We start from the raw sequence: 26,442 nt of genomic DNA, 5'->3' as shown, positions 1-26,442 counted from the left end.
TAATTAATGAAATCATTTTTATTTTTGTGTGAACAATCCCTTTAATATCCCTTTATTACCTTTTTGGTTTGTAGAAACCAATCTCTGAGATAAGATAATCTGAGTTTAATATAATTTTCAACTGTTTTTATCCATGCAATTAAAGTCAGTGATGTACAAAACAACATTGGACACCATTGACTGTCATTGTATGGACAATTGTATTTAAAAAAAAAAAGTCATACAGGTTTGAAATGACATGAGAGTCAGTATAGTATTACAAAAGTTTTATTTTTTGGTATATTGTCCTAACTATATGGTTTAATGCTGAACTGTCCAGCTGCATTTCATTAATCTACTTCAACATCAGTGTTTTCTAAAATATATGTTATGTCTGTTAACCATCACTCTGCCTGCAGATTGTGGACCTTCTGAAAGAGCTGGATAATATGAAGAGTCTGTATGAGAGCATGGTGTCTGACTTACTACGCTGGATCAAGACCAAGGTGGTGGAGCTTAATGACCGGTCATTCCCCAACTCCCTGCGAGAAATGCAGCACCTGGTGGCTGCCTTCAAGAAATACCGCACTATTGAGAAGCCTCCGAAGTACCAGGAACGGGGGACCATCGAGGCTCACCTCTTCAACTTGAGAACCAAGCTGAGGGCAAACAACCAGTGGGACTATATTCCTCCGGAAGGCAAGACCATGGGGGATATTGAAAGGAACTGGACCTTGCTAGAGCGAGCAGAATACCAGCGAGAGCAGGATCTCCAGAGTGCGCTGATAAGGCTGGAACAGCTGGAACAGTTGGCCCAGAAGTTTGGCCGCAAGGCTACGCTGAGGGAGAGCTACCTGGAGGACACTCTTCAACTGATCCAACAACAAGACCTGAGAGGGCTGCAAAGGCTGGAGGAGGCTGAGACAGCGGCTCGCAGACTGGAGGCCCTGGGAACAGATGTTTTGGCTCGTGAACCACGTTTCCGCGCTTTAAGTGAAATGGCTGCTGTCATTGAGAGAGAGAACTACCACAGCAAGGCACAAGTGATTCGCAGGTGAGGGGGCAAAGAATTGCAGTCATCTGGCAATGTAAAATAACATTCGCTTGATGCAGTTTGTTTTTGGTTGCAATTTTTTTTTTCCCTCCATTTGGTCTTTCTTATTTGTGGACTAAAATTTTTAGCATAACATACATGGCTAAACTTGAGTCATCAGAGAAACATTTGTTAATCCTTTAGGAATGTATCGAAATTGATTTTACATTATTCAAAAACGATTTAAAGGTGTGGAAGCATTAAATAAAAATAATCTTGCTTATTATCTTATTAATGTTTCTTATTGATGTTTTTCTTATTAATTACTATATTGTGTGTTACAGGCAGGTGGATATCATGAACCAATGGAAAACTTTGCAGCAGCTGCTGCAGCAGCAGAAAGAATATGTTGAAGATGCTGTGAATACATTTGCTGTCCTCAGAGACATTGAGTTAATAACTCTGGAGCTCAGGGAATTACAGGTGAACATTACATATGTATTATTTTTACTACAAACAGATGAATGAATATGAATTCTGAAAACTGCTTTCTATCCTGCTTTGCAGACCCAGGCAGCTTCCTCAGACACAGGAAACCAGCTGCCAGAGGTGGTGGCCCTACTGCAAAAGCAGGACTTGCTAGACACTCAGATCATCTCACTTGGAGAAACCCTGAATGCCATAAGCAGCAGTGCCTTAAAGGTGAAACACAAAGGTGTCACAAAAGTCCAGAGGGAAATTAAAGATCTTAATGGCCAGTACAACTCCCTACTGGGTCTCAGCAAGAACAGGTAATCTCTTTAAACCCATTTGATTGTACTTGAGGCGATTTTATTTGTGGACATTTCTAAGACTGATTCTAAACTGAGGACAATGTTTTTAATTTGTGACAAGAACTATATACTTAGACACTTGTTTAGATTTACAAAAGCTAGACTGCAAATTAAATCAAATGCAGACAGGATTCTTAACTGTTTTTATTAAAGCAACTATGGACATATACTGTACAGCGATAACTTTGTCTGTTTTTGTCAAAAAAGGAGAAAAGCTCTTGAGGGGCAGCTGAAGGTCTTTGAGTTTTTCCATGATTGTGAAGAAGTAGAAGCATGGATATATGAGAAATGGGTCCTCTTACAGGCTGCATCTCTGGGGAGAGACCTCAGTCAAATTCAGCAGGCCATTCAGAACCACAAGGTATGTGGCCATCACATACAATAATAAAAGAAAAAAGAATTGAAGAAACACATTACTCTCCACATTTTTATATCTGTCTATCACTAACCACGTATAGCTTATTAATACTTAATGCTGTGTTTAGCACCTCTATGACAGAGACCTCAATATGACTGGAACAGAGCTACTAAGATTAGCAAAAAATGGCTATGTATTTTGCAGGCTTTAGAAGCTGAGATTCAATCACAGGAATCTCTGTGCTCGGGGGTTTTATCCAGAGGCCAAGAGCTGTGCAGGGGGAGACACCCCAATGAAAGAGACATCCAAAAGTGGATTCGGACTCTTCAGAAACAATGGCAGCAACTTCAAGAACAAGTCACCATCCGAAAGAACAGGCTACATGCAGCCAATGGCATCAAGCAGGTAGAAACCAAACTTGGCTGTGCATAGGCTCCTTCTGAATGGAAAGTGATAAATTATGATTCAGTGGATCAAGGTTGGGATAAAAATGTGTTCTAAACACCATTCTTCCTTTCTCTCAGTACTTTGCAGACGTTACCGAAGCCAGATCATGGCTTGATGACCGCAAACCACTTCTCATTGACGAGGATTATGGAAAGGATGAGGCCAGCAGTACTGCTCTGCTCCAGCGTCACCAAAGACTGGAGAAAGAAATGGAAGCATATGCCTCAGAAGTGAAAAAGCTGGGTGAGCAAGCCAAGAGTGCTGCCCAACTTGCTCCCCTTACTGTGAGTCACGACCAAAACAGCCTATTATGTACAAAAGAAAATTTATTTACAGTAGATTTAAAACACTTACTCTGTCTGAATAATCCTAGGTAATGGTGAAGAAATGCTATAACTATTATTGATACAGTTTCAATGGCACTGACACATTTTTGTTTCATTTAAGACTGACACCCAGCAGAGGAAAATGGTCCACTACAGTGATTCATCAGATGGCGAAGATGAAAAGGAGAAAAAATCTGACAAACGTGTTCCCAGCAAGGCTTTACCACAAGAACAAGCAGCGATTAGGTTTAAATACAGAGGTACACAGGATCCTCTAGAGAGCTAAAATCTGATAATACCTATGGTCTGGTTTGTGTGTACCATAAACCAGTTCCTCTTTTGAGCTCATTCTGATCATTTTTCCAGGTCCTAAATTAACCTGGGAAAGAGGAGAAATATTGACAATTGTCAGCAGGGAAAAAGACTGTATGCTTCTTCGAGACAGCAGAGGAAATGAACAGCTAGTATCTTCCACATACATAAGGGAGCTGCCACCTTCTGTAAGACACTCAATTCGATTTGAATTTCAAATCTTTCAAGTCTCTTTAAATTGCATCTACTAAACAGGTTTTGCTTGTGTTTTGATGCAATCAAATGCAGGAAGCACTACCTGAGCCTACGAATGGACTTCCTGAGAGTCCAAAAAGGAAAGTGAGCCGCCCCCGCCGCACTCGTTCCATGCGCCGTTGGACGTCTGAACTATCTGCCTCATCATTGCCTGATGCACATTTCCAAAAAGACACAATAGAGAGCACACAAAGTAGTCTGGAAAAAGATTTCAACAGCCTTTATAATTTAGCACTGGTGAATATTTAAGCTTTAACCAAGCATCGTTCTAGAGAACTTTATTCTTAACCATTTTAGATCATTTTAAACATTTTCTCCCACCAGTCAAAAAATAAGATCCTGGATGACACTGCACAACTACATAGGTTCTATAATGCCTGTGAGGAGTTTGAGTCCTGGATGGGAGACAAGGAGAATATCCTCAACACTTTTAGCTCCAACTCCAACAACTTAGAGGTTGTGCAAGCCAAATATGAGGTTAGTTTTCCCGGAAGACACACGGTGAGCAGAATAACACAACATGAATACTTCAGAGAATCTTTTTGCTTCGTGAATTAACTCCAAGAGATGTACCCATGTTCTTTGGATAGCATGGTGGTTGTTGCTTTAAACATTCACTTCTTCTTTCTCTATGCCACACGCAGAACTTTCTTACTGAACTAGCCAGTGGTAGAAAGCAGCTTGATGACATTACCAAGCTTGGAGAGGAGCTTGTGAAAAAACAGCACAGTAAGAAAAAAGAGATTCAACTCAGACTTGGAAACGTAACCCGCAGGTATGTGGGCAAAATCAGCATTGTGCAGCCGTACCGCCCCACCATACTATCGTGTTGTTAAAAGTTCCTTTAAGTGTTTCTTTGTATGACCAGGTGGGAACACATTCAGAAACTGAAGGATGAGATGGCTCATGAGCTGCTTAGTTCTGCTGATGTGAAGTCCTTCCTGCAGACCTGCCAGGATGTCAAGGCTCAGCTCCAGGATAGGCTATTACAGCTTGACACACCTGATGTCGGGAGCTCACCATCAGCCCTGCAGGCTGAGGAACACAGACAAGCCCAGGCTGAGAGAGACATAGAAGCCCTGGAAAGGAAAATCGAGTACCTTAAAAGTGTGGCCAAGATGTGGGTTTGCTACAAAATTATTTCTGTACCCCTTATTTTTGGTGATATATTTATTGACATTTCTAACCAGCTTGTAAACATAAACAATAACTCATAGGAGAAGGTGAAATATAGTAGTGAACCTAACTGTATGTTCCATTGCTATGCTACAGGAAACAAGATTGTAGTCCTGCAGAAAGCGCCGCTATCATGGAAGAAGTACGTGCTCTAGAAGAGCTGCTGCGGCAGTTGAAAGCCCAAGCCATTCAGAGACAACGGATGCTTGAGGAAGCCCAACGCTTCCAACTCTTTCAAAAAGAGACACGGGACCTATTGTTGTGGGCCGAGGCAATACAGGAGCACCTTCTGGAAGAGGAGACGGCATCTGATGTAGCATCAGCTCAAGCCCTGCTGAAGGATCACCTTGATCTAAAACAAGAGATTGAACTGCAGAGAGCAAGGTTAGTTGTGTTTGATTTTTATTTTGCAATTCCTACTTAGTGCCTATGCTTGACAGTACAATTATTGCAGATTAAAAGATATGGAGAAGTTGGGTCAATCTCTGGAGTTGGCATCTGGTGAGAAAGGAGATAAAGATGTTCAGCAGACACTCACAAAGTTGGATCACGAGTGGAGCCAGCTGGACAAACTGTGGTCTAGTCGCCACAGAAGGCTTGAGCAAGGACTGGAGTTTCAAAAGCTGAATATGGAAGCAGATCGCATAGAGTCCACCATTTCTGGTCATGAGGCCAGACTGAAAGTCAGAGACTTGGGGGTAAATTGAAAGATATTACTTTTAATTGTATTTATTAATTGAATTAATCAATTCCTGTCATGTCTCTAAGCATATTTTTGTCGAAGGAAGAGCTACGCATTTGTAAAGATTTAATGCATAATTTCTGTTTAGGACTCGGTTGACAGCATTCACAGTTTACTGGGCCGACAAGAAGAGCTTGAGGCTTTGCTTGAGGCTTTAGAGCGATCCATCAACCTCTTCCAAGACAAGAGCAATGAGCTAACCAGTAAGCGTAACTTTGCTGCCAAAGAGTGAGTATAGCCTATTTCTCGTTTTTGCATATTATTAGTGAATAATTATAAAAGCTTGTTTCTTAGTGCTATTATCTTGTTAAGACTGGCATATCCATCCTTTCCAGAATTCAACAGCGATCAAAGGTCATTCAAGATCGATTTAAGAGCCTGAAAGAAAGTTGTAAATTAAGGAGGCTTGATTTACTTGCTTCAAAAAAATACCAGGTAGTCCTTCAGATTATGTTTTGGAGTGTGACAATTCATTAAAGGGTTAGTTCACCCAAAGATGAAAATTCTGTCAGTATTAACTCACCCCCATGTTGTTCCAAACCTCTATGTGTTTATTTGTTCTGCTGAACACAAAGGAAGATATTTGGAAGAATATTTTTATCTAACAGATCTCATTCCCCATTGACTTCATTTTTGAGTGAATTAACCCTTTAATAATAAAAGTTAAAATGTGTAAGTAGCTGTCAGACAATAAAACTACAACTACAGTGCTTTAAAATACTTTCCCTTGTATAGGAATTTTTAAGAGATGCAGAGGAGATGCTGCTGTGGATGGAGGAGAAGTTTGAGATCGCTGAGGATGAATCATACAGAGATCCAACCAACATCCTTCGCAAGCTCAAAAAACACGAGGCAGCAGAAAAAGAGATGAAGGCTAATCAAGTCCGCATAGACAGACTGACTGAGGTACAGTACCACATCAGAAGTACTGTTTACTATTCTTCAAGCAACCTTGTATTTTGCCATGATTTTGTCCATTTTGATGATTGGATTTTATTTGGTCAGACTGGAGAGGAGATGTTGGCAGAGGATCACTATAACAGCCAGAGTATCCAGAGAAAGACTCAAGAGGTACGCAAAAGGTGGACTGAACTCCAGAGGAAGATGGCTGAAAGAGGGGACAAACTACGACAGGCTGGCCAGCAGGAGCAACTCATGGAGCTGCTTCAGGTACTTGTTTTCAAGCTCTGTTCTATTTTTGACTACTACTGGACAGCATTGAAATAATTTATCCTTAAAATGTATAAGCAGAACAAATTTTTTGTCATTCTTAAAACTTATGTAAATTGGGTCAATAAATGAAATGGGTTAACATTAACTATTTACACATTTTTTTTAAAGTTGTTTTGTTTATTTTTTAGGATGCAAAATTAAAGATCGAGACAATTGAGAGAATGTTACAGAATGCCATCAGGGGCCATGACCTTCGCTCAAGCAGACAGCTCCTGAAGGAGCACAAGCAGCTGGAAGAGGAAGCTCAAGAACTTGCCGAAAAAATCAACTCCATTGTCACCCGTGCCAAACACCTGGCCACCAACCATTTTGACTCTCAGCGTATTCTCAGGGAGACTGACACTTACCTGAAACTGTTAGTACTCATTTTTTCCTCTTCATAGTGAAAACTTACCTGTAAAAAATTACTTGTTTTAATGAAACAATAGCTAATAAATTGATTATAAGTATCAATTAATTAATCACAGGGTCAATTAATATGAAACCGTAAGGAATTGGTTTCTCTGCATGTTTTAAGAAGCCTTCGCCTCTGTTTTATTTGCAGATTTAAGTCTTTACAGAAACCTTTGGATCATCGCCGAAGCCAGTTAGAGGCAGATGTGGCTCTATATAGCTTTTACCATGATGTTGACCTAGAGCTAAACTGGATATCAGAGCATCACCCTGTAGCTGATATGACAAATTATGAAAGATCTCTGGCTGGGGCAGTTAGCCTGCTTCAGAAACACAAGGTATGATTAGATATTAGTTTATAAATATTGCTAGGGATGAAATTACCTATTCAAAAATAGATTCCCACGACAGGTGTGATTTAGAGCTTTTGTATTGCTATATATAGTTGAATTGATTAACTAATAGAAAGGATTGTACATTTATTTGTGAAGTTTCAGAGTGGAACTATGTATTAAAACTGTTCAATCTTTCAAAACGCCTCCAGGACCTGCAGGCAGAGGTTAATGCTCACAGCCAGTACCTGCAACGAATACTGGACAGAGGGCGAGCCATGGCCCGGTCCAATCAGTGGAATGGTCAGGAGGTGCAACAAAGATGTGAGCAATTGATTGCAGAGTGGGAGGAATTAGAGGAGTCATGTGAGAAACGGTCCAGTGAACTTAACAAGGCAGTTACACGGGAGCAGGTAAAAGTGTAGGAGTGTTTGCCATTTTTGGTCCAGTAATTATTCGAGTCATCATTGTTAACGTTTTTGTTTTTTTTTGTTCTGATGGACAGCTTTTGCTTGACTGCAATGAGCTGGAAACGCTTCTTTCAGAAACATCAGCTTTGGTCAGCACTGATTATGGCAAGACTGAGTTAGCTACTCAAAGTCTAATAAAGCAGCATGAGGTAAGTCATCTTTGGCTTGTAATAATGCAATGGCTTAAGGTTTTAACATGTTAACACATTCTAGTTTGTTTTTTCCAGGGAGTGGAGGGGCAGATTGAGGTACTTGCTGCTCAGGTAGATGAACTCAAGTCCAATGTTAAGCAGGCTGTACTTATGTGGGGTTTAGAGGAGTTGAATAAGCCCTTCAACCACATTAAGTCTAAGCTAAGTGAGGTTCAGCACTCAGCGACAGTCAGGTAAAATATTAAACAGGACAACTAACAAATGTTCACACCTTCATGTTTCTTTGGCATGTTAAAACAAACATGTCTCATTATAACAGAGAACAGAGGCTTAGAGAGACCCTAAACCTACATGAATTTAAACGTGAGTCTGCTGAATTGGAGGAATGGATCGGTCAGCAGACACAGATTGCTGCTTCTAAAGACTTTGGGAGTGATTATGAAAACGCACTGGTGAGATCAAGTCAGATCACCAGTCCAAAAATTTGTCACTGTCCTGCATATTTACCTTCAAACTACTTTGCACTGTACTTTAATTGGTTGGGGTCCAATGACTTTGTCATGTTTAATTAAGATGTTAACATATGTATATATTTAACATATTTTCTGAATTTTATATTATTACTATGGTATTTCATTATTTAAAACAAAATCACAAAAGTTGTTTTATTTAATATTAATGCAATAGTAGGTATAGAAAGACAGATGATGTTTTAATAACAATATAAACAGCGACAGTATCATTATTTACAATATCACACATTATTTTCTCATTATTTTAATTCTTATTATAATTTATTATTTTCACATTTATTATTATTATTATTTCTAAAACCCAGCAATTATCTTATTTTATGGGACCTTGGCATCATTATGTAAAACCTTATTTTAATTTTTTATATTTCTTAAAATTCTTAATTTCAATATGGTTTATAAATTGAATCCTGTATCTTCAGGATTAAATAAACTGTTATGCATGTTGTCTGTGATCAGGATCTGTCTAAGCACCTCTTGTTTCATGATAGCAACTGCGTGGGAGATTTGAGGTATTCTTAAAGCAGCTGGAGGTGGGACTGGAGAGGATGCACACCTGTGAAGAGTTGGCTGACAAACTCATCAAAACTAATCACCCTGAGAGCCGCTTCATCCGAGAAACACAGAATCTACTCGGGTAATGGCATGTGATAAGGAAAATTATATATAAACAAAATATTATAAACTAACAAATACAATAATTTCACATTTGTAACAAAAAAATTCATTTCGTTTGTGATATGTCAGACCTGTATACATAGAAGTTACATATTTTTACAGTCTATAGATACCATTTACAGTTCATACTTGCATGAAGTCTATTCTATGAATGACAGAGAATCATGGGAAGACCTGCAGAACTTATCCAAAGATCGTAAAGAAAAGCTACGTAAATCTGAGGAATGTCACAAATTCTACAAAGACCTGACAGATGCGCTAGGACAGATAAAGGTATCGGTCCAGCTGTGCAATATAGTCATGCTGTTGAATAATATGATAAACATAACTGCCCTTGTGGTTACATGTCACTTATCTTGTACCAGGAGAGGAACAAAAGCATTCCCGATGACATAGCCAAAGATCTGAAGGGGGTGCAGTCACAGCTACGGAAACATGAAGCTCTTGTACATGAGCTGGCTGGAACAGAGCAACAGGTACACAGCATTCATTACAGGTGTGCTCAGTAATTGCACTGGTGAAATGACTATCATTCTTGGAGTAACATTATACTGACACCTAGTGGGTTGCATAGATGCTTTTGTGCAAAGTGAAAAACTACTGAGTGCAATCGTTAAGTTGCTTTTTGCTGCAAAAACATATATATATATATATATATATATATATATATATAGTATATGAACTGTATCAATCTATTATGGAGTGTTTTAACGTTATACGGGTATGAATAATAAGTGATGACTCGGTTGTTTCTTTATTTGAACTCTTCTTACTCAGATTTTCGCTATTAAATTATGGATTTATATTTATTTTGCTGGTTCTAGTTATGTCTCAAATTTTTTTAGAACAATGTTTTCTGTAGCCTATTCCTCTGTGGTGCTGTCTTAGTGCTGGAGAAGGTGTGTTCTCTCCTGATCTCTCCTTAGTTCAATATACTCAAATACTACAAATGACGACTTGTTCTGAAACAAATAATACCTTTCTCCGTATTTGTGATCCCATCTCTCTTTTCCTTTTTGGTCTTTTTTGGTCTTCCTTCTTCGATTGGTCGCCTTCAGTTACATTCTGACGAGGAACAACAGATCTTCTGTGAAAATCTAAATCTTAAAATAAAATGTATAAGTCGAAGGAATGAATGATATAATTCGCAAATAAATAAATGTACAAATGCTCACATAGAACTCTTTCTTTCTTCAGTGTATGGATTTTGTGCTGTGATTTTCTACAGCTTCAGGATCTGTTGGATGGAACTGACACCATTCTGGACATGTGCTCTCCTGAGCTGAGGGTGGGGTTGCAGGAGCTGCAGCAGGAGGTGGTGGAGAGCTGGGAAGGTCTCCGTATGCACATGGAGCAGAGGGAGGAGGAGCTGCGGTCAGCGAAGGACCGCTACATGTTCCTCAACACGGTAGCCTACACTTAGTTCATAGTACATTTTTAAACAAGATTCCAAAAACCAAATTAAACTAATTCATAACCATTGTATATTGCCTTGTCCTTCAGGCACAGGACTACTCCCTTTGGTGCTCCCAGGTGCTGAGTGGGATGAAGGCAGAGGAGTCCATCCGAGACGTTGCGACCTGTGATCTGCAGTTGTTCCAGCACCAGCAGCTCTGGGCTGAGATTGTGGCACATGAGGAGACGTATGCCCAGGCAATATCCATGGGCCAAGATCAACTGGAGCATGACATGCCTAATGCTAGAGAAGTGAGAAACTTGTCTGGTTTATACTACAACTATTGCAAACTGTAATATTATTTATCAAATTGATATGAGAGACGTAAATATAAGCGCTGAATACATGTTAAATATATGTTTAAACACCGCTTGGCTATCAGATCCAGGAGAAACTGAAAGCTCTGCAAAAAGAGAAAGAGACACTTTCTGATAACTGGCAGTCCAAGCAGAAATGGCTGGAGAACACATATCTGGAGCAGGTGTTTTATAGAGACACTGAATACATGGAAAAAATCACTAACTCTCAAGAGGTTAGTGCTCCTGTAAACTAGCAGGAATTACTTTCATTTACATTTTGAATGTAAAATCTGATTTGGTGACCTCTTATCTATATAGTATTCGATAGTTCACAAATTCATTTCAGAGTCAAGTTTTGTAGTTAGACATTCATATTGTTAAAGCTAACAACATCTGTTTACTTGCAGATCCAGTTAAAGAACAGTGCTTTGGGAATGACAGTGGACGATGTAGAAACTTTGATTAAACGGCATGAAGCTTTTGAAAAACTTCTTAATTCTCAGGAAGACAAGGTGGGTTGGTCTTCTTCAGCCTATAGTATGGTATGAAGCATTTAACACATTTTCTGGATAGATAAAAGAAACTCTTATGTTGTGTAGATGGTGGCTCTTCAGGAGTCAGCTGAGCGCTTGAGGGCAGAAGGTTTGAAGGGAGAAAAAAGCAGCAACATTAGGAACAAACTGAAAGCTCTCCAGGAGAGGAGGGAGCGCATCAAAGATCTGTCTGAAAAACGCAGAGAGGATCTTGAGATCTCGAAGCTTCTCTGCATTTTCAACCGAGATGTGTCAGAGGTACTTCTCATTTCTAGTTGACCGTAAACATATAGAAACAAACTATTTCAATTGGTTGGTTTGTGATATTTATTTGTATATTAGGCAGAGGAATGGATCGCAGACCGTATGAATAAGATACAAGAAGACTCCAAAATGGACATGAGCAACCTTCAGACTAAAATGAAGATACTGCAGAAGCATCAGGTGTTTGAAGCAGAGATTCTGGCCCATGGAAATATCATTGAATCTGTCCAGCAGGTGAGTCACTGTAGTCACAAGGTGGTTCAGTAGTCAGTAAGAGATAATCCTATATTTATTTCTTCCTCTTTTGGTCTTCATAAATATATTTAACATAGTTTTGTCACGTACTTGTCACAAGGCTGGAAATGAACTGGTTAACATGCGGCACCCAAAATCAAAGGAGATACGGCAGACCATTTCTGTGCTGATCTCTCATTGGGAAGCTCTGAAGCAAGCACTTGCGGTCCGTGGAAAAGTTCTTGAGGATAACCGTGATTTTCTTGAGTTCCTGCAGAAAGTGGAGCAAGTTGAAGTTTGGATTAGGCAAAAGGTTGATAAATAGGGTCATTACATTACAATTAGCTGAAAACATGCCAACATGCCACAACGTTTCACTGACCTCAGTTTCTTTGCTGTATAGGAGGTGATGATAAATATTGGTGATGTTGGAGAGGATTATGAACATGGTCAGCAGCTCCTGAAGAAGCTCAGTGAATTCGGAGGCTCAGGTTCTGGAGTAAGTCTAGTGTTCTGCTTGACTAAGCAAATGTTAACTTAAAGAAAAACACAATAACTATTGTGTTCTGGAGTAAGTGTGGAGAAATGTTACTTAGTCCAGTAACATTCTTTCACTAAGTAGTTTTCATTCTTTAGGCCGTGACTGTTGATGATGCTCACATCAAGACAATCAACACTCTGGCAGCCCGGCTAGAGAGACAGAACAGTGATGAGTTGGCGACTGTGAAAAAGCGTAGGCAGCAGCTCAATGAGCGGTACATCCTCCTATATTTCAACTGAGATCCCTGTTCAATTAAGAAAATACACTTGTCCTCTTGTTATATCTTGCATGTTGTTTCTTTTGACTTTCTCTTCGCATTCCCAATAGATGGAGTAATTTCCATGGCAACCTGAGCAGCTATAAGAGGAAGATAGAGGCAGCGCTAGAAGTCCACGCCTTGATTCGAGAGCTGGAGGAAGTCCGGGACAGAGCTGGAGAGAAGGTGAGAGAGAGATAGAGTATACCATTGGACAGTATATCAAATTATATGCATTGGAATCTGAACTCAACTTTGTGTTGGAACCCAAATATAGTACTCTTAAAGACTTTCTTTCAAATCGGCAAGATTCTACAGTAACTGTTTAAATGTCTTTCATTCCTTCATTTTGATGAAAATACATAAATAAATGAAATTATTTTATATTTCATTTTACAATAAAACAATATCTTAAATATATTTTATGAAATATTCTTCATTTAATGTATGATTTATTTAAATATTTTTATTTAATTAATTTAATAATGTTTTATTTTATTTTATTTTATTTTGCCCCAGATGCTACTGCTCCAGGGTCAGGGCTGTGGAGTGGATGTGGAGAGTGTGGAAAACTTGATTCGCAGGCACGATGAGATGGAGAGGGAGGCCAGAGTCATCCAAGAGAGAGGCTCTGTGAGTTGATTGGACAGCTGTTATACAAAGAACACATTCATCCATATTAATCAGTGCACTGTGGGTAGCACGTCCTATACAATATCTATTGTGTGTGTGCTAGCTTTGTGGTTAAAGGCTTTATAGAAATCTCTCAGCACCTTCCAATAAAGTAACTGCTGTAAGTAGAAAAGCCTATAAATGAACTCTTCATGGTGCATTATATGCTCTAGTGTAAATCACTAAAGCTTGTCTGCTTACAAGAAGGGTTACAAAGAACACAATTGGTCTAATTTGTGAAACCAGGCCCTGGAGAAGGACTCTAAAGATCGTTTGAGGAGACACTGCGATCTGTCTGACAAACTAAGAAAGAAGCAGGAAGAGGTCAACATTGCTTTAGTGAAGCTGGACAAGGAAATCAAACGAAGGTATGCTGCAATTAGTTGCTCTATTCTTAATTTAGAATGATAATAATAATGTGATATTTAAATAACATGGTAAAAATTAGTAATACAATATACATAAAATGAGAAAGAATATACTTTTGTTGTGTAGGAAGGAACGGTTGCAGGAGTCTCATCAGCTGCAACTATTCAAAGCTAACCAGCGCCTTCTGTTGGACTGGACCCTGAAGCAAAGCGATGAGATGGCGAAGAATGGCCTGCCAAAGAATAAGACTGAAGCTGAGAGTTTCATACTAGAGCACCAAAACTGGAAGGTATTTAAAAAAAATGCTGATTGTTTTCTTTTTCTGTCAAGAAATACAAAGCTAAAACAAATACATTTACATTTTGATCCAAAGCAACTTAAAAATGAGGAACGTCACAAGTGATTTGTCATAGTACATTGTTCTACATACTGTTAGATGATAGCAGACTTGTGTTATACTATTTTAACAGGCTGAGATTGATGCCCGCAGTGAGCGTATAGATTCAGTTAGGAATTTCGGACAGAATCTTGTGAAATCTGGACACAGTGATTCAGCCGAGATTAAAGAAGCCCTAAGGAAGCTGGAGGATGCCAAAGCAAAGCTAGCTCAAGCTTGGGAAGACCGAAAGAACACTCTGGATCAAGCACTGAAGCTCCAGGTGACTTAACAAAGCAGCAGGTCGTTTTGCTTCATTTAGGTTCTGTTTGAGGTATTGTGTGGAACATAATGAGATATTGATTGGTTGCAGATATTCCTGGGCTATGCTGTCCAGACTGAGAGCTGGATGAGTAACAGGGAGGCTTTCTTGATCAATGAAAATCTTGGGGTAAGAGCTTTAATTCTTGGACCCCGTTAAAAAGGCAGTGTAACATTTCACCTTATTAGAAAACAAAATGTCCTTGGGTGTTTTATCCTCTGTAACTTTGGTATTGGATGCTGAAAGATGTGTCACACTGTTATTGCAGGGTTCTCTCTCAGAGGTGGAGGCTCTTCAGAGGAAGCATGCTCTGTTTGAGAACTCTCTAGAAGCTCAGATGGAGCAGGTGGCAGAGGTGGACAGATTTGCTCAACAGCTCATACAGGCACAGCACTATGACTCTGACAACATCAAGAAGAAGGCCAAAGCTATTCTGCTCAGGTATGCAGTAAGCAAACAAATCTCACTTCCCTTGTTAAAAAGAATTACACTCCAGCACACTTTTAAAAAGAATACTTATTACAGAAATAATATTTAAAAGTATATACTTAAAGGGTTATTTCACCCAAAAATGAAAATTATCCCATTATTCACTCACCGTTGAGCCACTCATCCTATGTGTATGTGAATTGCTTATTTAAGCCAAACACAGTCTGAGTTATATTAAAAAATATCCTGGCTCTTCCAAGCTTAATAATGGGACTAAATGGCACCAGAGATTTTGAAGCCAAAAAAGCTGTTCCACCCATCATAAAAGTAATCCATCTGGCTTCAGGGGGTCAATAAAGGCCTTCTGAAGTGGAGCAATGCATTTTTGTGAGAAAGATATCCATATTTATATCTCTATAAGCTATAATCACTGGTTTCCTTTAACGGCTGAAATGAAATAGAACTCTAAAACAAGAATTTTTAAAGAGAAATGTTGGAGGATTTCGATATAAGAGAAGAGGAGCTTGATTTATTTTATTAATATTACATTATTTGCAAGTACAAATATACTTTAAAGATTTGAAGAACACTACATTTAAGTGCACTTTTTTTCACAAGGGTTTGAAGATCAGAAACATTATAAAGTACTGTTTACGTAAAATTCTTTTCTTGAAGGAAGGACAGAGTACTGGAAATGAGCAATGCCAGACGAAAAGCTTTGGAAGAGTCTCTACAGTTGCAGAAATTCATGGAAGGAAGCTATGAGGTGCGTGAAGAAAAAAACTCTGATCTAGTCTGATCTATTTTACACATCAGTAACGTTTTTACGAAGTTAAATTCTCATTTGTAAAGGTTTCCTCATGGCTGAATGAGAAGAACTCTGTGGCTGTTGATGAGAGCTGGAGAGATCCTATCAACCTGCAGGCTAAGCTACTAAAACACCAGAGCTTTGAGGCAGAGATACTGGCAAACCGCAACAGAGTGCAGAACCTCATAAAAGTATGACTCTTAAAGAATGTCTAAATTTCTCTTAATCATTCTCCATTTGTATGAAATTCAGACTTAAAAGGGCATCCGCAGCGTTTAGCCTAAACCAAGAAATGTTTCTTCAGGAGGGTGATAACATGCTAGCATCCAGTCATTCTGCTAAAAGCAAGATAAAACCACGAATAAAGGATGTCGATGACAGCTGGGACCAGCTTTTAAGCAACTGCAAAGAGAAGAAGTCACGTCTCCAGCAAGCATATCAGGTACAGCATGCTAAAACTCATGCCATTCTTCTGGGTCTACATGACTGATATCCTGTAGAGATGCTGCTTACACATGGTTCTCTGGCAATGAATATTAGACACCAGCACATCTCCATGACTTTCAGGTTTCCTGACGCTGGTCTGAAATATCATCTTTGGTTTGAGGTTTTTGTTTACCTTTTCTCTGTTTTCCTCTAGGCGTTGCAGTTTCAGCGCTCTTTGGATGACATTGAGGAGTGGCTCGGATCAGTGGAAGTAGAAGTGGCGAATGAAGACTACGGGGGTGACCTGGCTTCAGTTGGTAGGCTGCTTAAGGCCCTGCAGGGCCTGGAAGAAATGGTAGATGCACACATGGAGAAGGTCCAGGGGCTGGTGGAAATAGCCAAAGACTTCAGCTCTCAAGGCAACTTCCTTGCAGAAAATATACAGCAGAGGGTTTGGGAGGTGGTCGGCAGGTATGTTTTTTATTCAGGAGATCAGCTCATCTTACTGTGGAAAAATTTGAGGTGCTGTAGTCCAAATGGATCATGAACTAAATCCTGTGAGGGGCAAAAACTAATAATTGAGAAAGTAAAAGAAATATTGCTTAAGGTTAAACATTTATGTGGCCGCTGTATTCATGAGGTTTGAAATGTCAGTAAAGTTATCTAAAACATTATAACGCACCACATGATTGCAGTGTCATACTACATGCAATCCTTTAGCATGTGTGGTATAATATTTTATTTATTTTATTATGACAGACAATTACATTCAATAATTTTTTTATCAGATATAATGGCCTGGCTGAGCCGCTGCAGACCCGCAGGGAAACTCTGGAGTCATGGCAGCTGCTGTTCCAGTTCTACAGGGACTTAGAGGATGAGCAGCTGTGGATTCAGGACAAGCTGCAGGCCACAGTCACGAAAGACTTGGGCACTTCCCTGCAGAGCATACAAACCATAGTCAAAAAACACCTGGTTAGTCTGGTCTAGAACTCTGTAACTAAAATACTGGTGCTTCAAAACTTTGGTGGACTGTAGTTCTGGCTTTTTTGTGCTGCAGCTTTTATTCCCCAGGACTTCTCAGGAAGCACAAAGAGCCATTTCTGATATTCTAATACCTTCCCATTACAGGTTGTGATGCAGGATATTGAGAACCGGACACCTCTAATAATGGCTGTACAGGAGGCAGGACAGAACCTGGTGCGAGGACGACACTTTGCATCACGTGAGATCAGTGAAAGACTTGCCGAGTTAAAGAGGAACTTTGACACACTGAAGAAAGAGTCAACGAATAAAGAACGCCTGCTTCAACAAGCACTAAAAATCCAGACCTTTCTCTCAGAGGTGTGTTACCAGTTCATAAAGTAATGTGATTCATATACATCTCAAATCGTATGTCTAATGTCTCTCCATTATGACAGGTTTCCCAACTGGAGCAGTGGATGGAGGAACAGAGGCCTGTATTAGAGTCTAGGGACTATGGAAAGAGTGAAGAGGCCACTGAAGTTTTCCTCAGGAAACTGGACACAGCTGACCTAGAGTTGGAAAGCCAGCATGGAAAAGTAGAGGCACTCCTGAAAACTGGCACTGATCTAGAGAAGTCCCAACATCCCAACAGGTACAGTCATGTTGATGATGTTGTTGAAGGATTTTGTAAAGTTCTCAAAATTTGGTATCTTATACTCCCCATAGCTGCATTTTTTAAGTACAGTAAAAACTGTAATATTGTGAAATGTAATATTGTGTAAAATAACAGTTTATTATTTTAAAATATAATTTAATCCTGTGATGGCAAAGCTACATTTTCAGCATTATTACTTCAGTCTTCAGTGTCACATGATCCTTCAGAAATAATTTTAATATGCTGATTTGGTGCTGCTGAAAACACTTGAAATACCTGAATCCATTAGAAATAATTCATGACTGTAATGAATAGAAAGGTTCAAAAGAACAGCACTTATTATTGAATTAGAAATCCTTTGTAACACTTAATACAAATCATTTTTTTTTTTTTTTTTAAATCTTACTGACCCCAAACTTTTGAATGGTACGAGTTGAAAATCTGAAATAATGACATTCTGACTTTATAATGTGTCTTTGCAGCCATTTAGTGAGTAAGAGCCTTGAAGATATGCAGGGTGAGTTTGAGACACTACTACAGCTGTCTGCTGAACGTCGCACTGAGTTGGAGAATCAGTACAATCTATATGTATTTGAGAGAGAATCCAGAGACCTACAGAACTGGCTCCTTTCTCGCAAGATCATCGCAGAGTCTGATGATTTTGGACAAGATTTGGAAGGGGTGGAGGTAAGAATGCCTGAAAAATAGTTTTCCAAGAGAGCAAAAACACACTATACAATTTGAAGATTGATATGTAGTCTTTATAGATTTACCTTTTTCTGTTAAATATTGTTTTCATCTACATGGCACATTGCATTATGATGTTATTTGTTCTTATAGATCATGTTCTATAAATCAACCATGGTTGCTTGTGACAAGTACCATTACTTGATAGATCTTACAACCCTAACTGTAAGAAATTTGCTTTTATTAGGCACTGCAGAAGAAGTTTGAGGATTTTGCAGAAGAGGTGGACACTCTGGGGCTGAGTAAGCTGAGTACTGTCCAAAAACTGAAGCAGACAGTGCAGTCATCAGAGGCACAGCAAAAAGAGAGAGATCTAATCAAGCTCTGGGAGGATTTAAACAAGGCTATGAAAGCAAGAGCAGAGGTAATATTAAAAAATAAACAATAGAAGAGTTCAGATGCAAAAGCCTAAATGCCATTTGAAATTTTCTTCTTTAATGATGATTTTTTATCAAACTTGTATATTTAAGTTCAGTAATTTCACTTAAATAACAATTAATAGGTAACTATCATTGCCATTTAAGTGAAATCACTGAACTTAAATATACAAGCTTGATAAAAATGATCATTCTAGAAGAAAATTTCAAATGGCACTTAGAGGCTTTTGCATCTGAACTCTTCATTATAGCAATTATTCTAAGGTTCTGCCTACTGTTTATATTTGACTGATATTAAAGATTGAGCCTCTTCTTAGAGTAACAAGCGCATGTTTTTGACAGAACCTGCGTTCCGCTCGAGAGGTTCACCAGTTTTACCATGACCTGGATGAGCTTAGGAGCTGGATGAATGAAAAAGAGTTGGCTCTGGACTCCGAGGAGCAGGAGAACGACCTGCTCAGTGTGCAAGCTCTCATTCGCCAACATGAAGGCTTAGAGGTACCTAATATCCATACGAAGTTGTTACTATCAGCCTGCTGTTTAATTCAAAACATTTAAACATTTACCACAAGTGGATTTTTTTTAAATAGTGCAACCATTTGTTTCATCAGAGAAACCTTGCAGTGATAGAAGACGACGTGTCTCGTCGAAAAGAGGAAGGCAAAGCTCTGGTCCGCAGGTGTCCTCGAGTGAGGGACACTTTGAGCGAGAGGCTGCAGGAAGTGGACGAGATCTGGAGCAGCCTGCTGGAGAAGGCCAAGCAGCGCAGACAAAGACTCCAACAGGCAGAGGCCGTTCAGAGATATCTGACCGAATGGAGAGAGCTGATGTATGCAATGTTTTCCTTCTTTGGCTGTTTTTCATGTATTGTTCTGCTGTTTTACATTGATGTTGTTGATACTATCTTAGGGGCTGGCTTAAGGAGACATTGTCCCTAGTGACAGGCGAGGGGGTTGGAGGCGAGGTTAAAGACCTGGAGCAGCTGATTAAAAGACACAATGAGTACCGCACACAGATTGACAGGCAGCTGGACAAATCAGAAATGGTTAAAAATGAAGGGAGACATCTGATGGAAGAGGGGAACTTCATGAGTCACGAGGTATGGCACTTTACACCTGAAGGCTGGAATACACTACACAACTTTTGCCCAGATTTTTGCCCCAATTTGCAGCAATAGTTGATGCTAGTTAGTCAAAGTAAGAGCTAGTCTGCAGCTATTGGGATGTCAGAGTGGACAGATTTCTCACACAAAAATCACAGTGTGCAGTGTTATCATTAACTAAAACTATTAAAAACATTTTTTATTCATTGAAATAAAGGCGAAATAAAATAATAATAATAAATGGAATGGAAACTAAAATAAAATGTAAGTGCTAAAACCAAATAGAAAAAAATTAAATAGAAATTACTATTACTTTAGTAATTAGTTCAATTACTAAATAGAAATATTAAAATGAAACATAAAATTAAAATAAATAAAATTTCAAAATATTTATAAATACTATAATGGAAACACTTTACAGTAAGGTTTCATAAGTTAACAACATTAGTTAACATGAACTAAGAATGTACAATACTTCTACAGCATTTATTAATCTTAGTTAACCTTACTATACAAAAGTTGTATATTGTCTAAGGGTTCACAGTGCATTAACTAAACGAACAATAAACAACTGCATTTTTTCAACTAACAGTAAGATTAATAAATACTGTAACAAATGTACAGTATTTCTCATAGTTAGTTCATAATGTTAACAAATGAAACATTATTGTAAAGTCTTATCACTATAATAGTATGTAAAAAACTGCATAAGTAATGCTGGTATTAAACGATTTTAGCACGATTAAAAGATTTTAGGACTCTAATGTTTTATTTTGTTTCTGTGGGTTTGTTATAGTCTGAACCACCTGAAAGTCCAACAGTGTGTTATCGTTAGTCTTTTAGTGTGATGCGGAGTTTTTCTTTCAACATTTACAAAGTGGGCAAGTGTATGGTGCCTAGGTTTTTAAAAAGGTTCACATTCAAAAATTTAACAGTCTAAATGAAAAGCCTGGGATGCTGTAAAAACCTCATCAGCAATGTTTAGTTTACAATTAAACATGATCTACATGTTCATTGATCTTGACTTTTGAATCTTTTATGAATGCATTTTGTAGGTCACAGCAGATGAAACTAACTTGTAAAAAAATAAAAAAATAATAATAATAATAAAATAATTAAAAAAAATTGTATTCTCTGTCTTTGCAGCTGGAGGATCATCTTGTGCAGCTCCAGGAGCTTGAGGTGCGGGTGCTGGAGGCTTGGGCTGAAAGGAGAGCTCAATATCAGGAAGACCTTGAACTGCAGCAGCTGCAGAGAGAGCTGGAGCAGGCCGAGCACTGGCTCAACACCTATGAGAGCACGCTCAGAGCAGAGGACTATGGGGTGAGGCTGTCCGCACTTTACCGATTTATGTATTTGTTTTTAGTAATTTGCCGAATTGGGAAATTTATTTACATATTTGTAAACAGCACAATCCTCCAATTAGCTGGGGGGAAAAAAAAACACTTTCATGAAATCTAATTGTATCGAATGGTTGGACAGGACTCTGTATCAGATGTTTTGGAGTTAATGAAGAAGCAAGAGGATCTGGAAGCCATGATTCAAGCCCAGAGTGAGAGATTTAATGCCCTTCAAGCAAGAAGAACACAGGTAAAATACAGATTACTAATACTAGCTTTTTATTTTTCTCAAGATTTAATTCCAATTTTGGCAAATCAAATTCAAAAGCAGTTTCGTGCCTTTTATAGATGCAATCATCCACATTCATCAGTTTCGATTCACCCTTTTTGATTTCTCTGCTCTTTCTTTGCTCTCCCAGAGAGAAAAGAAGATAAAAGAAATTCAAAGAGGTGACAGTACAGACAGCAGCAGGGACAAACCCATTCATGTAACTTCACTAAAGCGAAGGCCGTCTGAGCGTCCTGCTTTGCCCCCCCGCCCCTCACTGACCAGTCCTGCCCTTAGGAACAGCGGTGGTATAAGTGATAATTCAACCATACCCTCGCAAGACCCTAAAGCCAGGTCTGCCATCCTGCAGAGAAGCAGCAGTGGTGAAACAGACTCATCTGTGGTGTCACCAGTGGCATCAGGCTTCAGAAGCAGCAGCGATAGAGATACCATGACGTCCCTCGACAAACCGTCCACTTCTGTTCTGGGCAGCCACAACTCCTCAGAAGTTTTTAGTGCTGTTTACAAACCCCATTATTCACACAATGTCCTCAAGACTGGCCACACCACATCTGACGATGAGATTGATAATCCAAGACAGACCGAACCCTCTTCCAGTGTCATTGCCAAACCAGTAACCACTCCTAGGCGTCTGAAACCATCAAGCCCTGATAAAGAGATTTGGAGTCCTCCTGCATCAAAACCCCCCGAGCCACCCTCCAAAGATGCAGAAATGTCCATGCTGAACGACAACCAAAACTCAGAGGAGAACACAAAACTACAAAACCCTCAGTCATCTCCTCCATCTTCCCTTTCAGACCCAGAAGAAGTTCAAGCACCCTCTTCTACTAACGCTTCAATGGTCATCTCGACTGTTACCCCTAAGGTAAACACTTTTTTTGTCCTTTTTGTTTTAGTTTCCACTTTTTGGGCTGCAATTTGTGTGTATTTCTAGATCACAGCTGGACGTGGCAAAATGGAGGGAACCTTGGAGATTAAACTGAAGCAAGGCGGATATAAAGTAAGCTTTCCAACCAACACCAATGGTGATATTGATTGAAAAGCTCTCTCTGACATCCTTAGCTCCACTTCTTTGTTTATAGTGTGGTTTTGTTTCTGTAAGAGCACTTAATGGTGTAACATTGATCTGTTGGTTTGGATCAGGGCTTGGATCACTGGGAAACGGTCTATGCACTACTGGAAGAGGAGACACTCAATCTGTTTAAAGACCAAGATGCCGCCAGTGAGGTATGGCTCGCGCACACACACACACAACATGGTCACACACATATACTTGGCTAGACACACTAGTGAAAGAGGGACTGTTTAATATTAATTAACTACACATTCCAGACAGATAGACAGGGCGATTATTTCTGCAGTTAACCCTATATCAGTAATTTCACCACATAATGCATTAAGATTCAATTAAGAGCCATTATATCAATTCAAGGAGATGTTTCTGTGGTGGACACTGATTATTTTCCCTTTTTAATCCATGTCATTTAATACAGAATTGTACACGCTGGCCACCGATCACCTTGGCTGGAGCCGTTTGTAAAAACAATCCTTACTACAGAAGAAAGGAGCACACTTTCAAACTCATGTGAGTGATGATTCATGCCATGAACATCTGCTCACATTTCAGATTAAAAGAAATCTATAATCTGTTTCACTCTCTGGTTTAGGTTGAGTGATGGCAGTCAATATCTGTTTGCCGCCTCGTCTCAAGAAGAACAGCAAAAGTGGTTGAAGGAGCTTCAGAATTGCACAAATCCAACAATGTCTTCAGACAATCCTGGGTAACATCAATTTTAAAAAAAATCTAAACAAACACCTCTTCTGTGATGGGCATGTTTTTAAAGTTTATTATTGAAATGTATGTGGCTGTTTTTAGGGATTAAAAAGACAAAAAAAAAAAATCAAGGTGATATCATATTGAAGAAAAAGTTATTAAAAGAATGAAAGTCATGAAAATTGTTATGAATATGGAAGGAGAACCCAAGCGCAGAGACTCAACGTTTAATTATACAGAAAACAAGGGAAAACAAAACCCATGAGGGGGCAAAACAGAGACAATACAAACGAGGGATAACTAAACTAGATAACGCCTGACCAAAAACTAGACTATTAACAAACAGAAAGACGTTCTTCTGAGACAAGGTACTCACAGGTAGACTCTCACAAAGTGACAAAGTTTTACAATGAACCGGCCCAGGACAGCAAACACAAGGGTATTATAAAGGGAGAAACTAATGAGGGGAACAGGTGAAACAGACTACCTGGATGAGGATAACAAGGGGACGGGGTCTTAAACGAGACAACACAAGCACATTGCCCAAACCACAGGCCATGCGCTTGCACACAAAACATGGTTCTGCCATGATCCTGCCACAAGACTAGAAAAATCATTGACATGATGGCAGAATCATGACAAAAACAAAATGGATATTTTATATATTTTAAAATGTAATTTACTCCTGTGATGGTAAAGCTGAATTTTCAGTATCATTGCTCCAGTCTTCAGTCACACGATCCTTCAGAAATCATTCTAGTATGCTGATTTGGTGCTCAAGAAACATTTCTTATTATCAGTGTTGAAAATATTGTGCTACTGTGATATTTTTCCAGATTTTTCTATGAATAGAATGTAAAAGGAGTTTTGATACATCATAAATGTCTTTACTGTTACTTTTCATCCATTTAATCAATTTATGCTGAATAAAAGTAGTATTTTTTTTTTTTTTTTCAAAAAGAAAAGTATAGAAATATTAATAAGTATATATTAGTTATATATTACTGGTCACTGAATTTTGAAGTTTGGTAGTTTATATTTTCAAAACTACTTCACTGATCATTAATATTTGAAAAACCTTGGTCCCCCAAATAAAACTCAATGTGATCTTACTGTAAATGATTATTAATTAATTAATTATGATTATTAATTACCGGACAACAAAGTTTTCTCACATGCTCTTATCACTGTCATGTTTGTCCCTACACAGAATTAACACAGAAACAAGTAGACAAAGCACAGAGCAGTGCGAGTCTGTGCCAGCCGACACATCTGACACTCAAGTCTCCACCACAAAGTCGAAACAGGAAAAGGGTGAGAGAACAAACAGAGCCCGAGTACTTCTGTGCGTTTATGTGTGCCAATGTGTGTGCTTCTGCCTAACACTTACCATTGGTATTAACAGAAGACTCCACCGAGAGCTGTGAGACAGAGAGAGAGCCACCACCAAAACCCCCCCACACGTATTACAACAGACACCGCTACCCTGACGGAGGAGAGAGTCAAGACTCAGGTGAGATCCCGTAACTCCAGTGAGTCAAGCAAGTGAAAGTCTTCCTGTAAAATCAAATCACCGAAGGGCAATCAGTCTTTAATATTGCAACTTGGACCGTTTTTTAAATGAAAATGTCACTTTAATGTTTATGTTCTGGATAAAGATTGATTTGTCATGTATTATAATAATATTTATAATCTCTCTCATGAGATACATTTGCTGTGTGTGTCTGAAACAGAATAAACTGTTTTTGCTTCTCTTCAGAGAGTGTGACCCAAAATGTAAGAAGTCTACAGAGGAACCAGCCTCCCCTGTTCGCACCACCTCCTCCACCACAAAGTGAGGTAGAGAATGGAGCCAAGGATCTTAAGTCCAAAAGCAGGAGTAGTTTTATGAAATTTTTCAAAAAATGATTTTTTTTTTTAACATTATAGCAGATTTCACCTTCTGCTCTAACTTGATGTGGCAGTAGTTGACAGTTGACTTCTTTAAAAGGCTATTTATATTTGAATCTTAATATCATACTGTATTGTTATTATTATACTCTGATTTGCTTTTCTTTAAGACTAATAATTCTGATCTAAAGTCTTTTTTGTGATTACATACTTGGAATGACACCTCATAATTTTTTTATGCACAAAGATATAGGCCTACAGTAAATGAGTGATTTAATGTGACACAGATGTTAACAAATGTTAAAAACTAAAATCCATCAGATCAGGTTTTAGTCTATGAATAAAAATTGTGTGCTTAGCTCTGATAGTATGATTTAAAAAAAAATGTATGAATTTTTCTAGTGCTGATGAAGATGCATGCTGTGGGGTGGGTTCAGCAAAAGTGGGACTTTGGTAAAATGGGACAGAAAGTGAATATTTTTTTTTGAAATATATTGAATATTATATAACTCATCAAGTGTCTTTGTTCTACAGTGTTCAAATGTCTTAAATTATTACATTTAAATTATATCAACATTATTTCAATATATATAAATATATAAAAACTTAAAGGTTGACAATATAAAGCTTGTATCTGCTCTATTATGAATTCATCAAAACTGTTGTTCCGGCTGCATAATTCACCCTACTGTATGTACAATTAGATTGAGATTTGCATTACAAGCCATCACCCCCCACATGATGGCGCTACAGACTATGAAAAGCAATTGTTCGCATATCTAAGAAAATCTACCCCATAATAAGCCATCGTGTTCGTGTTTATAAGAATTATTACAAAGCATATTTTTAGCTATGATTTAGAAAAACTTTATCCCTCATATTTTACATTTTAGCACAGTAAAAGACAAAAAATGTAGCCTACATATTAATACATACCATTATTGAACTGGATATTTAAAACCTTAAAATGTATTTTTAACACACTTCAACTTTTGATATTATTATTAGTTATGATGTCTTTGTTGTGCAACAATAATTTTTAAATAAAATAATACAATTACGGTT

The 26,442-nt window shown here is 38.5% G+C and overlaps 1 protein-coding gene across 1 annotated transcript in view; it reads left to right on the top strand.

The window, feature by feature from the left end:
• Positions 1 to 26,442, top strand: part of sptbn5 (spectrin, beta, non-erythrocytic 5) — a 32,346-nt gene extending 5,904 nt beyond the window's left edge. The window contains exons 7-71 of the mRNA XM_039669292.2: positions 399 to 1,033; positions 1,357 to 1,495; positions 1,580 to 1,803; positions 2,053 to 2,206; positions 2,408 to 2,608; positions 2,728 to 2,934; positions 3,098 to 3,236; positions 3,343 to 3,476; positions 3,577 to 3,780; positions 3,868 to 4,020; positions 4,188 to 4,318; positions 4,412 to 4,663; positions 4,816 to 5,103; positions 5,174 to 5,417; positions 5,550 to 5,689; positions 5,797 to 5,896; positions 6,197 to 6,367; positions 6,467 to 6,631; positions 6,823 to 7,049; positions 7,239 to 7,425; positions 7,632 to 7,832; positions 7,925 to 8,038; positions 8,117 to 8,274; positions 8,361 to 8,493; positions 9,066 to 9,211; positions 9,411 to 9,525; positions 9,618 to 9,728; positions 10,481 to 10,660; positions 10,756 to 10,959; positions 11,091 to 11,240; positions 11,415 to 11,519; positions 11,607 to 11,798; positions 11,883 to 12,038; positions 12,160 to 12,351; positions 12,442 to 12,537; positions 12,675 to 12,793; positions 12,907 to 13,021; positions 13,355 to 13,468; positions 13,754 to 13,875; positions 14,003 to 14,165; positions 14,347 to 14,535; positions 14,626 to 14,703; positions 14,843 to 15,015; positions 15,679 to 15,769; positions 15,856 to 16,002; positions 16,116 to 16,253; positions 16,452 to 16,708; positions 17,026 to 17,212; positions 17,369 to 17,581; positions 17,659 to 17,855; positions 18,341 to 18,545; positions 18,793 to 18,969; positions 19,325 to 19,480; positions 19,594 to 19,811; positions 19,892 to 20,081; positions 21,231 to 21,407; positions 21,567 to 21,674; positions 21,844 to 22,578; positions 22,648 to 22,713; positions 22,857 to 22,940; positions 23,207 to 23,298; positions 23,381 to 23,494; positions 24,698 to 24,801; positions 24,893 to 25,000; positions 25,247 to 26,442. Of these exons, the coding sequence (XP_039525226.2) occupies positions 399 to 1,033; positions 1,357 to 1,495; positions 1,580 to 1,803; positions 2,053 to 2,206; positions 2,408 to 2,608; positions 2,728 to 2,934; positions 3,098 to 3,236; positions 3,343 to 3,476; positions 3,577 to 3,780; positions 3,868 to 4,020; positions 4,188 to 4,318; positions 4,412 to 4,663; positions 4,816 to 5,103; positions 5,174 to 5,417; positions 5,550 to 5,689; positions 5,797 to 5,896; positions 6,197 to 6,367; positions 6,467 to 6,631; positions 6,823 to 7,049; positions 7,239 to 7,425; positions 7,632 to 7,832; positions 7,925 to 8,038; positions 8,117 to 8,274; positions 8,361 to 8,493; positions 9,066 to 9,211; positions 9,411 to 9,525; positions 9,618 to 9,728; positions 10,481 to 10,660; positions 10,756 to 10,959; positions 11,091 to 11,240; positions 11,415 to 11,519; positions 11,607 to 11,798; positions 11,883 to 12,038; positions 12,160 to 12,351; positions 12,442 to 12,537; positions 12,675 to 12,793; positions 12,907 to 13,021; positions 13,355 to 13,468; positions 13,754 to 13,875; positions 14,003 to 14,165; positions 14,347 to 14,535; positions 14,626 to 14,703; positions 14,843 to 15,015; positions 15,679 to 15,769; positions 15,856 to 16,002; positions 16,116 to 16,253; positions 16,452 to 16,708; positions 17,026 to 17,212; positions 17,369 to 17,581; positions 17,659 to 17,855; positions 18,341 to 18,545; positions 18,793 to 18,969; positions 19,325 to 19,480; positions 19,594 to 19,811; positions 19,892 to 20,081; positions 21,231 to 21,407; positions 21,567 to 21,674; positions 21,844 to 22,578; positions 22,648 to 22,713; positions 22,857 to 22,940; positions 23,207 to 23,298; positions 23,381 to 23,494; positions 24,698 to 24,801; positions 24,893 to 25,000; positions 25,247 to 25,395 (11,334 nt within the window). The 3' untranslated portion in view covers positions 25,396 to 26,442. The remainder of the gene's footprint in view (positions 1 to 398; positions 1,034 to 1,356; positions 1,496 to 1,579; positions 1,804 to 2,052; positions 2,207 to 2,407; positions 2,609 to 2,727; positions 2,935 to 3,097; positions 3,237 to 3,342; positions 3,477 to 3,576; positions 3,781 to 3,867; positions 4,021 to 4,187; positions 4,319 to 4,411; positions 4,664 to 4,815; positions 5,104 to 5,173; positions 5,418 to 5,549; positions 5,690 to 5,796; positions 5,897 to 6,196; positions 6,368 to 6,466; positions 6,632 to 6,822; positions 7,050 to 7,238; positions 7,426 to 7,631; positions 7,833 to 7,924; positions 8,039 to 8,116; positions 8,275 to 8,360; positions 8,494 to 9,065; positions 9,212 to 9,410; positions 9,526 to 9,617; positions 9,729 to 10,480; positions 10,661 to 10,755; positions 10,960 to 11,090; positions 11,241 to 11,414; positions 11,520 to 11,606; positions 11,799 to 11,882; positions 12,039 to 12,159; positions 12,352 to 12,441; positions 12,538 to 12,674; positions 12,794 to 12,906; positions 13,022 to 13,354; positions 13,469 to 13,753; positions 13,876 to 14,002; positions 14,166 to 14,346; positions 14,536 to 14,625; positions 14,704 to 14,842; positions 15,016 to 15,678; positions 15,770 to 15,855; positions 16,003 to 16,115; positions 16,254 to 16,451; positions 16,709 to 17,025; positions 17,213 to 17,368; positions 17,582 to 17,658; positions 17,856 to 18,340; positions 18,546 to 18,792; positions 18,970 to 19,324; positions 19,481 to 19,593; positions 19,812 to 19,891; positions 20,082 to 21,230; positions 21,408 to 21,566; positions 21,675 to 21,843; positions 22,579 to 22,647; positions 22,714 to 22,856; positions 22,941 to 23,206; positions 23,299 to 23,380; positions 23,495 to 24,697; positions 24,802 to 24,892; positions 25,001 to 25,246) is intronic.

Source organism: Pimephales promelas, chromosome 15 (genome assembly GCF_988280905.1).
Source record: "Pimephales promelas chromosome 15, fPimPro1.hap1.1, whole genome shotgun sequence".
Lineage (NCBI taxonomy): Eukaryota > Metazoa > Chordata > Actinopteri > Cypriniformes > Leuciscidae > Pimephales > Pimephales promelas.
This window is presented reverse-complemented; position numbering and strand designations above follow the sequence as displayed.